The sequence below is a fragment of the Arachis ipaensis genome, chromosome B10, assembly GCF_059453495.1.
Source record: "Arachis ipaensis isolate K30076 ecotype BB chromosome B10, ASM5945349v1, whole genome shotgun sequence".
Taxonomy (NCBI): domain Eukaryota; kingdom Viridiplantae; phylum Streptophyta; class Magnoliopsida; order Fabales; family Fabaceae; genus Arachis; species Arachis ipaensis.
In genome coordinates, this window is record NC_142435.1 from 36,465,797 (window position 1) to 36,478,121 (window position 12,325).

General features: G+C 28.0%; 1 protein-coding gene across 2 annotated transcripts; it reads right to left on the bottom strand.

Moving 5' to 3' along the window:
* Window positions 1-1,349: 1,349 nt before the first annotated feature.
* Window positions 1,350-7,697, bottom strand: LOC107624213 (auxin transporter-like protein 1). Of its 2 annotated transcripts, none has more exons than XM_016326696.3 (9): window positions 7,331-7,697; window positions 6,768-6,942; window positions 6,495-6,680; window positions 6,052-6,164; window positions 5,766-5,949; window positions 5,088-5,185; window positions 4,255-4,462; window positions 3,175-3,432; window positions 1,350-1,745 (listed from the first exon to the last, which is right to left on the bottom strand). In XM_016326696.3, exons 2-9 carry the CDS (start codon window positions 6,927-6,929, stop codon window positions 1,518-1,520), a joined length of 1,437 nt encoding a protein of 478 aa, XP_016182182.1. In that variant the 5' UTR covers window positions 6,930-6,942; window positions 7,331-7,697; the 3' UTR covers window positions 1,350-1,517. The 2 variants fall into 2 exon arrangements, with proteins under 2 accessions (XP_016182182.1, XP_016182183.1); XM_016326697.3 differs by lacking the exon at window positions 7,331-7,697 and adding an exon at window positions 7,067-7,200.
* Window positions 7,698-12,325: the final 4,628 nt, after the last annotated feature.

The window sequence follows — 12,325 nt, forward strand, 5'->3', positions numbered from 1 at the left end:
AACGACCTGGGAATTTCACTCCCAGTTAATCATTCTTAAATTGTGACATCTTCTAAATTGACAGTGAAAATCTCGTTGGTTAAGACTGTACTCACAATGCAGTTTTTACTAGAAATTCTTAAGCGACATTTTTTCACCCGTCATTATTCTAAATTTTTACAAAAAGAAATTCGTAAGTTTAATACTCACTTCTTTTAATTCACATTAAATTTTTAAATACATATCATATAATATATTAGAGATACAGATAAAATAGGATAAGATATATTTTAAACTCATATCCACAAGTAATCCACAGCAAATTAGGTAAACAAGATAAATAAACCTATTTAATTGAAATGAGTCGGATTAAATATTTACGAATAAGATATATATATTACTAGAATACTAGCCTTAGATGTGAGGTGCATATATAATTGAAGCACCATTTGGGCAATAAAAAACTGGTGATCAAACAAAAGCTATAAAAAATGGGCTGTTATATACATGAACAAAATTTGCCCTCAATAGAGAATATGGGCAACAATCTCATACTATTGGATGCTAGTTCTGATAACATGTTAAAAATGATATATGTATATTTACCATGTGTATTTACTATGTACATGATATGATTAAAGGTCAACTTATTTATAGGCCTAAACAATGCCCAAAAAAAAAAATAAAAAAAAAAAGAAAAGGATAACCGCTTAATATTTAAATTTAAATATAAATACTAATTTAATAATACTTTAATACTATTCCAACAAAAATAAAAAAAATAAATATAAGAAATTAATTTTTAACAAATTAACATTAGTAAATTCTTTTATATAAAATTACATTTTTAATCCTTATTTTTATTAGAATTTAAAATTTATAATTTATAATTTATAATTTAACTTAAAAAATTAGCTAATATTAAAAAAATTAATTTCTTAGTTGATCTCGATATAAAGATAAAAATAATAATAAACTAAAGCAACAGTGATAAGATTAAGTTTTTTTTTTTTTTTTTTTTTTTTTTTTTTTTTTGTGCAAGATAAGATTAAGTTCAAAGCGACAAACGCCAACTCATCCTTATCAATAATACTCCAATAACCCTTTTAGGCTTTTAGCTTATGAAGTCATGAGCTTCCATTTTGAGTTTGTCCATCAATCATGTAACAAAACTCCTCTTTATTTTTCACTTTAAATGGACTTGCTAGCCATGTGAGGCAAATTCACTGCAACACTCCTACTCAATTTTGTTTATATCATTCAACAAAAATTGTAGGGCCTAAACAAAAAATAGTAGGGCCCACACAAAATCATGCAAAGCTCTATCACTATTAAATGATTATATTAGTCATTTAAAGGGCCGGAAAATATTATTAGAAAATTTCGTGCATGTCTTTACTTTGATTTGATTTTGTTGTCCCTATTTCTAGGTACAATAAGTTTTATAATTAATCATAATCATTCACCATAATGTATCTATGTTATGAAAATTTATTCAAAAGACATAGCTAGGATAATATAGTCCTATGCTTTTTAACTTAGTGATACATAGTAATAGTATGATTTTTGGAAGGTAGGATTTTTGGTGGGCATTGATAGCATTTGGCAAAAAGCCCAAATGTGTCCACTTGCTTGATGAAATTTGTCATGCTGGCCCACCCTCCAAACCCAAAGCCCAGTACAAAAACCCATACTACCACAAATGCGTTGACTATGTACATCACTGTCCAATTAGGGATGAACCATGGCAATTTCTCTGCAGCATTCTGTTCACAAAAGACCAAAATATCATCAATTAAAAATAAGAAAAATTATAAAAGAAAGATCCTTGAAAAATTAGTAAGCTTGTTTGTTAATTGTTGATACTTGATAGTCAGAAGTAGTGCAAATGTAGTAGCTAACTTGCTGGCATGAATGCCTGTTTGGACTTAGGATGGGATAGTAATCTAGTATAGTGATGTGACTACTATGTAGGGTCACTTTAAGGAGTTAGGTTTAGACATGATCCAACCCATTGTTAAAAGTGTTATTTTACTTGGGGAATATTTACCGGTGTTTCACTTATTTTAGTCATTAATCTCAATTATATATATAATATGACAGAAATTAATGGTTAAAACAACTAGAACGCTTAATTATGTGATACACTTGAAATTTTCCTATTCTTCCACTTGAGTCGATTCACTCTCCCATCATAAGATAAGGTATCTGACTTAATTGATGTAGGTTCAATACCCAATCAAACGAAATCTATATCAGATTTCTTAAAAGAGTGATTAGCGAACCTAGCTTATGGTTAGGGTTAGGTCACTAGTGGTATTAAAGATTATAGCATATAACTATCTAAATGACAAAGAAATGACACTAACCATATCTTGTCTCATAATTTTCCAAATTCGGATATGATAGAAAATAGAAATAGTGGGATTGGGACTTATACCGTCTTGGACATAGAAAGTCCGTTGCAGGTTAAAAATAGTGAAGCTGGAATCATATCCTCGAAATACATACACACCGCACCACCAAAAGAGTATTAAGAACACATTTATATCCTTAGATCTGGTCAACCAATTGGAAGTCATGGATTCCCAACGTACTCCTCTTTTTATTTATTTATTTGTTATTGTTATTATCTTAGTCCTCTCTATAGCTAGCTTTTTTGCTTTAAAGATTAATGTGGGTATCACATCAAACAAACACAACCTAAATTTATTATATTGTCAAAGAAATTTTCTTTTTGGGCAATACTAAAAGATTAAATTATACTAAAATTTGAGTAATTTGACTAATTTCTCTTGAAGTCAAGTCATATTACACATGATATCTTTTCATTGGATGGAGTAATATTTTATGAAGTATAATAGTGCTAAAGTTTTTTTCTTTTGTTTCTCACAATATCTAATCTGCACACATATGAGTATCTCTAATATTGCTTAAATAAACGAGTGAGTTAACTGATTGAATGTTCAACCAACCCAAATTAATTATAATAGAGCTAAATGTTGTATATAACCCTACTCTCAAAATAATTTTGTATAATTTCTCATATAAAAATGTTGTAAGGAGTCAGAGGTCAAATAAGCCCTTTGACGGACATAAGTCAAGTTAGTTCCTTGGAGGATTTAATTTATTAAAATGTGGGAGCAAAGTGAACATGAAGTGGTAGACACAAAAAGGTAAGGATTTGTGTTTTACCTGTCTAGAGGAGGCAGACTTGAAAGTGAGCATATGGGCAGAGGCAGGAATGATGTAGACAGTGAAACTGACCAAGAGAGCACCCACAGCTGAGTTTATGGGCCCAAAGAATGGGAAGATTATTGCCAGAAACCATATTGGTATTACCACTGGTAACCTTGCTAATGCCCTCAAACATATGCTCTTTGTGTCATGCATCCCTATCACTTTTTCCCACACAAAATACAATGGCGTACAGGCAAATCCAAATGTGATGAACTGTCTCAATTATGCATAGGTTAGTAAGTACCCCCATTATAACATTAAGTTACAAGCATATGTGTTATATTATTTATACTTTAATAATTTGTTACTAAAGCCCTTGCCTTGCTAGGCCTCATTAGTTCCCTCTTTTTTTTTTTTCCTCTTTTTTTTTTTAGCATTTTAAATGCTCTTCTTGTAGAACTTTTCGTAAGGAAGGAAACTAAAAACAGTAAAAATACAACTTTATTGTTTTCGTTGTTATATTTTTTTTCTTTATAAAATCTTGAAAATAGGCTTATTTAGATTTTGTTTGATTTGTGTTTTTATTTTTATTTCTGTTTTTAGAATTTTTGCGAGGATAAAACTAAAAATAGGAAACAGAAATACGGTTTTTTTCTTCTTTATAGAATTGTGAAAATATAAAACATTAAAAATCAAAGTAATATATATTTTAAAACCAAATAGGTCTAGTTTTTATTTTATTTTTTATTTTTCGGGTTTTTTTGAAGAAAAACTTAAAAACTAATTTTATTATATCATTTTCTTTTCAAAATTAGAAAATAAAAAAGACTAAAAAAATATAAACCAAACACGCCTGATTTTTTTTTTTTTTGGGTTATTTGGTCATGTTCTTTTTTACACTAAGTTCATATTAACGTTACATCAGCCATTTGTAAACCAATCAAAAAAACTAAATAATTGGTTTAAAAAAATTACTAAAACACTATTAATATTTTCAGAATGACAATTATTTTTAACCAGAAAGAGAAATTCATTTAGAATTTGTGATTCGTCAAGCATGCTAGGTAGCTCAAGGAAAATTAATTAAATGTGGACCTGGTGAATGAGCATTAGAATGACTCCGGCGTCCCGCCAACCGTTCCGGGGGAGGAGGGAGAAGGCGTTGGAGTGGTCCAGGAGTTGATCACCAAAGGCCCAGTAAACGGCAGTGGCAGATGGTAGGGTTAGGGTGAACACATAAAGAGTTGCATAAAGATAGATATATTTGAACTTCTGTGGCTTCCACATTGCATGCATGATTTCCCTGCCAATAATAGTCATAGTCATCATCATATCTTAGTATTTCACTACAACTTTAATCTTAAAAAGGTGAAATTGTTTGGTCAAAAATCAATGAGCTGTACTTGAAAAAAGAATCGAAAAATTTCTTAGTTACATCAAGAAATTGTGCAATCATAAAAAATTTCCACGCGCATAATGAGAGACAGTAAAAATGTCACAAAATTTTCTTCATTTTATAGGTTTAAGTAGGTGCAACTGAGACATTGTGGGGTCAGGGCTTCACTTTAAAATTTCAATAAAGATTCAATTTTTTGTTTGTCATGGTTGTGACAGATTATTATATATAACACTAAGCCAAGACATGGAGACACACTAATTGTAATGCAATGCTGCTGTTCAAAAGTGCCAGATATACAGTTTGTCTTATTTACGAAAGTGCCATTGGAAATGCAAGCAAAAAAGGCCGCAATTGAAGAAACAGTCTTTAGCTCTGTGAAATGAAATTATCCAACGCCACTGATGATGTGTGAATTGGACTATATATTTAAGTACATAAAGAACAATGTGATTATTATTTTGTCTAACTTAATGAGCAAAATAATAAGGAAACGTCTCAGTGGAATATCAAAAATAAAAAGGGCACTTACACTGTGACGGCGTGGCCGCCGAAAGTGTAGAGAATGTTGGTGGCGCCTGTGAAATACAATACCATTTTGGATGGGCCCGAATGGGTCACATTTTCTACCTGCATCATTAAATTTATTTATTTTTTCCTTTTTTTTTTAAATGGAGACGTTATAAGATCTAGCGAAACCATTTGAAAATATTTAAAAAAAAAATCTCTGTTCAAGGAATGGACTCAATCGTCAATTGGGCTATATTTTATTATTTATTATTTTCGTCTAACAAAACTAATCTTTTAGATATTTTATATAAATATTATGTGTTTGTTTAGACATCATTAAATTAAAAAAAATAATAATTTTTTTTTTGTTTTATAATATGTTTGACAAATTTTTTATGATAAAATATTTTTTTGAAAAGTTACGATTTATTTTTTTTAAAGATTTTTTTAAAAAAAATAAAGATGTTTTTCATATAATAAATGAATAAAAAAAATATTTTTATCTTATTTGATTCAAACATAATAAAAAAATAAAAAAAAAATTTACATAAGATATTTAAACATAAAATCACTTTTATTTTGTAAAAAATTTTTTAAAATAATATCATTAAAATTTTTTTTTTTAAGAATACCGCCCAAACAAAGCCTACGTATTTCATATATTAATTAAAAGATTACTTGGATGGGGTTACTTAATTACCTGGCCATGAACAATGGAAGCAATGGTGAGATACCAAGCAGTGTAGGTGGTCATGCCAAGGCCAAGGAAGGACCAAATCCTGTAGTTATGGAATGATGGTATGAACACTGTGGTAGCACAGCAAGCTCCGAAAATGTAGGTCCAAGTCCTCTTGTCCAATTTATCATTTATATAGTATATATTGCTGCAACAATAATAAATTAATAATACATAAATGAATAAATAAAATCCCAATAGCAAATAATAAACACACTCCTTCAATAATCAAAGTGAATGAATGGGAGACCTTGCACAAGCTATAAGCTGAATCACAGATCCAAAGAGAAGAAAAGTGCAGTTGAAGGCCAATCCAATTGCTTTCCAAGATGGTCCTAATAAACCTTCCAACACTTCAAACCACTGCAAACAAAATTTTAACCAAAACAAATCAAACTTGTTTCATATTTCATATATGAGATTAATTTCATAGTGCTATCATATATATTTTACCTTTCATAGTGAAAATTGCTCTTTTATAATGGGGAAAAGATAAAAATAATAATTTAGGTGTACATAAAAAAATTAACCACCCAGATTGAAATATATGTTAAAATACAAAGTACAAATTGAAAATGACTTGTGCTCATTTGGTAGCTGATTTTTGACGTGGAAGGATATTTGCTCTTCCGTCTTCACCCAATTCTAAATTCCCACGAAGTGGTTCGAAGTTAGAAGTTAGAACATAGTTACCTGAATGACATGGTTTTTGAAGCTAACATTCTCTTTCTCCTTGCGGCTTCTGTACTCGATGTAGAGAATGCTAATCAAATAAGCGGTCCAGCTTCCAAGAAATCCATAGAACACTTGGAATATGATCCCCGAAACCATTCCCAATTGCGAGAATGAGTATGGAAGCGTTAACAGAACCTGTGCGACCTGCAAAACCGCCGCGAAACGAAAGAATTGGAATCACATACACAAATAGGGAGAAAGAGTTTTTATTTATGATCACTGAATTCATGCCTGATTTGAGGAACAGCTGAACCATGCATCATAGGCAGAGCCACCGTGCCAGAGAGCGGATTTCAAGCTAAACTTTGAATTGATCTCTTCGTCTCCGTCTCCGACGTCACCTCTCTCCGCTGCCGCCATTATGGCTTCTTCCGCTTGCTTCTTCGCTTCCATTTTCTTCTAAGATCTGAAAAGTGACAACATGCACACAATGAAACAGAGTCTCTTTATGTTTGTTTCATTATTTTCTTGTAATAAATGAAACAGAATGTGGAACAGAACAGAACAGAACGTTGATAGAAGATAAGTACCAAATTGTGAGGGGGGAAAACCTCAAGTGCAAAATTAATATTTATGATTTATGAAAACTCAACCGAGAGAGGAAGAAGACAGTGCGAAACTCGTTTTTCAGAAGAAAGCAATAATAATAATAATAATGAAGAAGGTGTAAAGTAGAAACAGCGGCAGCATATAAAGCAGTTTTTGCGGCTTGGTTTAGTCACTGAGTCACGTTAAGTTTCTTCATAATTGAATATTACAATGTCTTTTTTCATTTCAAAGTTCAAAGTTCAAACCTGTCTCTGTTTCCTTCTGCCACAATTGGAAGAGTTTTAAATAGAACCCTTATTTTCTGCTTCTTTTGAGAGAGGTGTGTTAAATGCGGGGTGTTATGTGCAGAGAAGCTGGCATTTTCAATGGGCATATATTCATGGTAACAACTAAACCCAGCAAGCAAGAAAGAAAAACACCACTACTGTTACCCTGCAGGTTTGTTTTGTTGGTTGGTTGCTACTTGCTAATTAATTAATAATGGAAAAAAAAGGGGGGGAGGGGTTTGGTTTCGGGTTGAAGTTAGAGAATCGAGGTCTGACAAAACGTACATAGTAACGCTAACACCTGTGAAAGAGAGAGAGAGAGAGAAGAGAAGGAGAGTGCGTGTATGAAGAATGAATAAATGAATGTAGACTATATATCTACGAAGAAGAGGGAGAAGAGGGAAGAAATAGACTAACCTTATTTGCAATTCAGGTTTATCGTCAAGAAAACATGGTAAGGAATTAATGTATTCAATGAATGGTTAGATTTTTTTATTTACATAAATATTTAAAAAATTAATCTTTTAAAATATGCATAAATTTAAAGTTGTGTCAAGATGGGTAGGTACAAGTAGAAATGGTCGAACCGAATCGCATTTTAGTTTTGACGAATCTGATCTATATGGTAAATAAATAGCCAAATCTTTATCTGTTATTTTTTATAGACTTTTTTTTTAATTAGAATCCAGCTTATTTAAAATTTAATAAGTCTACGAACTTATTTAAAAAATTTATTTTGTAAATTATAATGCAAAATAATAAACTTAAAAATTTTAAAATAATATTAAATACATTCTAAAATATATAATTTTATATATAGATAGAAAGAGAATCACATATCATATCTATATTTATAATTTATAATTTTTTTTGTTAAACAATCTTAACTAATCTTGACTATTGACTCTTTTTTAATTTTATTTTGTTTTAAATATAAATAAATAATTGAAATTCTAAACTAGAATAATTTATTGTTACAAAAGAATATTTTGATGAGTCAACACAACGAGCTTTATAGGATTTTTTTTAAAGCCTATGACATGACCTTTTTAACTAATAAGCTTTACAAAATAAACACAATCTTAACTTATTTAATAAAACACGCCGAGTCGAATCGAGTTTAAAATGAGCCTAGTCACGAACTTCCGTCGAATAATCCAATCCACTTTCACCCCTATGCACAGGATTCGTTTTACATGGGTTGCTTGTGAAATAAATTTTAATTATATTTTACATAGAACATCTGTAGAACCAGTAAATATTAGTCCAATCCGATATTTGAACCGTATAAAAAAAAACCAAAACAAATTGAATAAGATGGGTTCAAACCCATGTCTTCAAGAAAAGAAAGGCCCTCCATTGCCATGGAGTTATTGTAATTCTTGTTACCATAAGTGCAAAATATAATATATATAAATATATTTCATCAAATAGTTTACTTCTATTTAATTTATTTTAATTTTAGTTATAAACTCACTCATTTTTAAATCAATTATATTTTTATTTAATAATAATTATAAATTCACTTATTTTTTAATAAATACTTGTAGTATAAAATAGTATAATAGATATAAACTAATTAATAAATTATTAAAATTTAAAAATAAAATAAAAATATTTATGATAAAATAAAATTAACAAAATACTTATTGTTTCTGTTCTATGTTATTTTAGAATAATTAGATATTCTTAAAATATTAGTAAAAATATGTATTTTAAATTTTAATTTTAAAATTTTAATTATTTTTTATTTATATAGGACCAAGTCAATCGGTTTAACCTTTGATTCACCGGTTAAACTAATGATCCAATGATCCAGTAATCTGGCCGGTTTAATTACAGTTCTCACAATTATGCTAATAATAATAACAATAATAATAATATTAATAATTTACTACTATAAATAATGATAACAGTAAAAATAATAACAACAACGTTAAAATAATATTGTAATAACAATAATAATCATATTAACAATATTAATAATTCCGTTAATAATAATAATAACATAAACGACAATAATAATATATAATACCAAGAATTATTATTATTATTATTATTATTATTATTATTATTATTATTGATAATTTACTATTATTAATATTATTATTAGATGTCCAAAGTTATTCTCATTTTTCGAGGGTTAGAACTATTATTATTATTATTATTATTAGAAATGCTAGAGGCCATCAAAATTTATTGTTTTTAGCCATCGATTACTTAGCTATTAATTCAATTTTTTTAATCTAGTAATCTAACAATATACTTTATCCTACTAGCTAGCTGATAGCGAAAAATAATAAATTCTGATAATCCTCTAGCATTCTTCTTCTATTATTATTATTATATTTAATTACTCTGTCGGTCCCTATAGTTTTATCGAATTTTTAATTAGATCCCTATACCGTATCAGATTTTGCAACTAAATTCCTACCATGACAAAAATATTAAAATTAACAGAATATTCTATTACATTATATAGAATGTTCGGTCAAGTGTTAGGCATATTCGTTTTGTTTAATGAAATATTCTGTTAATTCCAGTATTTTTGTCATGGTAAAAATCTAATTATAAAATCTGATATGGTATAAGAACTCAATTAAAAGAAAATAGAGATCTAATTATAAATTTAGTAAAATTATGGAATCGACAGAATAATTAAATCTTATCATTATTATTATTATTATTATTATTATTATTATTATTATTATTATTATTATTATTATTATTATTATTATTATTATTATTATTATTAGTTGCTCAAAACTATTCCTTTTTCTCAAGCATCAGGTTTGAGTTGGTCCAATTCATGGGAGTTGCACCTAGGGCTGGAAGTGAGTCAAGCCAGCTCATGAGCCAGCTCGAGCTCGACTCGTTAACAGCTCAATAAGCTAAGCTCGTGAGCTAGTGAGCCAAGCTTGAGCCTGGAATTGAGCTCATAAATTAAATGAGCCGAGCTTGAGCTTGGATAAGCTCAGCTCATTAGCTCGTGAGCTGGCTCGATTATATATATATATATATAACAATAAAATTATTTAATATTTATATTTATTTTTTACATATAATTTTAATATAGGACATAAATAAAAAATTTATAATTTATTGATACATAAACAATTTATTGATATAGAATTATAGATTATGTATTTATGTTTTTCTTATTTGAGCCAACTCGTGAGTTCGAGCCAGCTCGTGAGCTTTCGGTGAGCTGAGCTTGAGCTTAAGAAATAGGCTCGATTGTTAATGAGTCGAGCCGTGAGCCAAGCTCAATTTTCGTGAGCCAAGCTTGAGCTCGGTCTAGCTCGGCTCAGCTCGACTCACTTCCAGCCCTAGTTGCACCTGAAATGCCATTTTACAGGCACTCTATATGAAAATGGAGTTGAAATTATTTCATGGGCGATCCATGCCAAATGTAATTCTTGTTACCATAAGTGCAAAATATAATATATATAAATATATTTTATCAAATAGTTTACTTCTATTTAATTTATTTTAATTTTAGTTATAAATTCACTCATTCTTAAATTAATTATATTTTTATTTAATAATAATTATAAACTCACTTATTTTTTAATAAATACTTGTAGTATAAAATAATATAATAGATATAAACTAATTAATAAATTATTAAAATTTAAAAATAAAATAAAAATATTTATGATAAAGTAAAATTAATAAAATACTTATTGTTTCTGTTCTATGTTATTTTAGAATAATTAGATATTCTTAAAATATTAGTAAAAATATGTATTTTAAATTTTAATTTTAAAATTTTAATTATTTTTTATTTATATAAGACCAAGTCAATCGGTTTAACTTTTGATTCACCGGTTTAACTTTTTAAAATTTTGATTATTTTTTATTTATATAGGACAATTAAAAACTGTTTTTAAAATTAATTTAAGTTAATTTAATAGTTAATTTACTAATCTGTTTAAATAAATATTAGGGGATTTAAATTCTGTCTTATTCATACAATAAAACAAAAAAAGTATTTGAAACAATTTGATTAATTTAGTGATTAACGTATTAATCTGTATAAATAAATATTAAAAGTTTGAATTTTATTATTTTAATAATTTTTTTCATATTTAGAGAGTATCATGTATAATTTCAAATTTAATAACAAACTAATTATGAAGTATATATATAATAAATATTTTATTTATTAATATATATAATTTTTAGAATATTTACTAATTAATTGAGCTCTTGAAGCACATCTTAAATGTAGTAAATACAAAAATAAATATACATATATTTGTGATACACTACATTCGAAATATGAAGAGATTTTGAATACATTAATCTCAGATACAGTGAAAATCTAATTTGTTTGACAAATTGATTATATCTCGATCTAATCTATGAGTTACTAAATCCTATATATGAAAAAAGAGAAAGTAAAAACGATGTTAATCTCTAATTTTCTTTCAAAAAAAGAGTTAAGGCAAATGAATTTTTTTTTATCAAATTAACTTTTTTAAAAAATCATTTTTTTAAACAATATTAAAGATGAATTTATATTTAATATATTTTGAAGAAAAAAAGAAATTAAGAGAATAATTTTTTTTATCAGATAAATTGAACAATCTTTAATTTTAGACCTCACAAATTTATTTAGATAACTCATGATGAGTTTGAAAAACTCTAAATTAATATTAGAGATGACTAAACATTATTAATATGCTTAATTACAAAATTATTAATTTGATTTTGGTTCATATGTGTTAATTTAATAATTCTGTTATGCAGATTCTGCTGTTGGGCCGAAAAGTTGGCTAGCCCAACATGAAGCCAAACATTCAGCTTTAACCAAAATTTACAATACAATAAGTGGCTGAATTGTTTCTTTGATTAGTTGGGCCAGAATTTAATCATTATAACTATTAGCCCAAATTAATTTTTGTTAGCTTGCTTGGTCCGAAATGAAGAAAAGAGAGAAAGCAAATGCTTCTTGCTTCCAAAGGATCT

Excerpts from the sequence above, each read along its gene's own strand:
- LOC107624213 (XM_016326696.3), bottom strand. The coding sequence starts at position 6,929 with ATGGAAGCGAAGAAGCAAGCGGAAGAAGCCATAATGGCGGCAGCGGAG. Across the intron at positions 6,681-6,767 it reads TCAGCTGTTCCTCAAATCAG|GTCGCACAGGTTCTGTTAAC; the intron begins GCATGAATTCAG and ends GCGGTTTTGCAG. Across the intron at positions 5,186-5,765 it reads CTTCCATTGTTCATGGCCAG|GTAGAAAATGTGACCCATTC; the intron begins GTAATTAAGTAA and ends TTAATGATGCAG.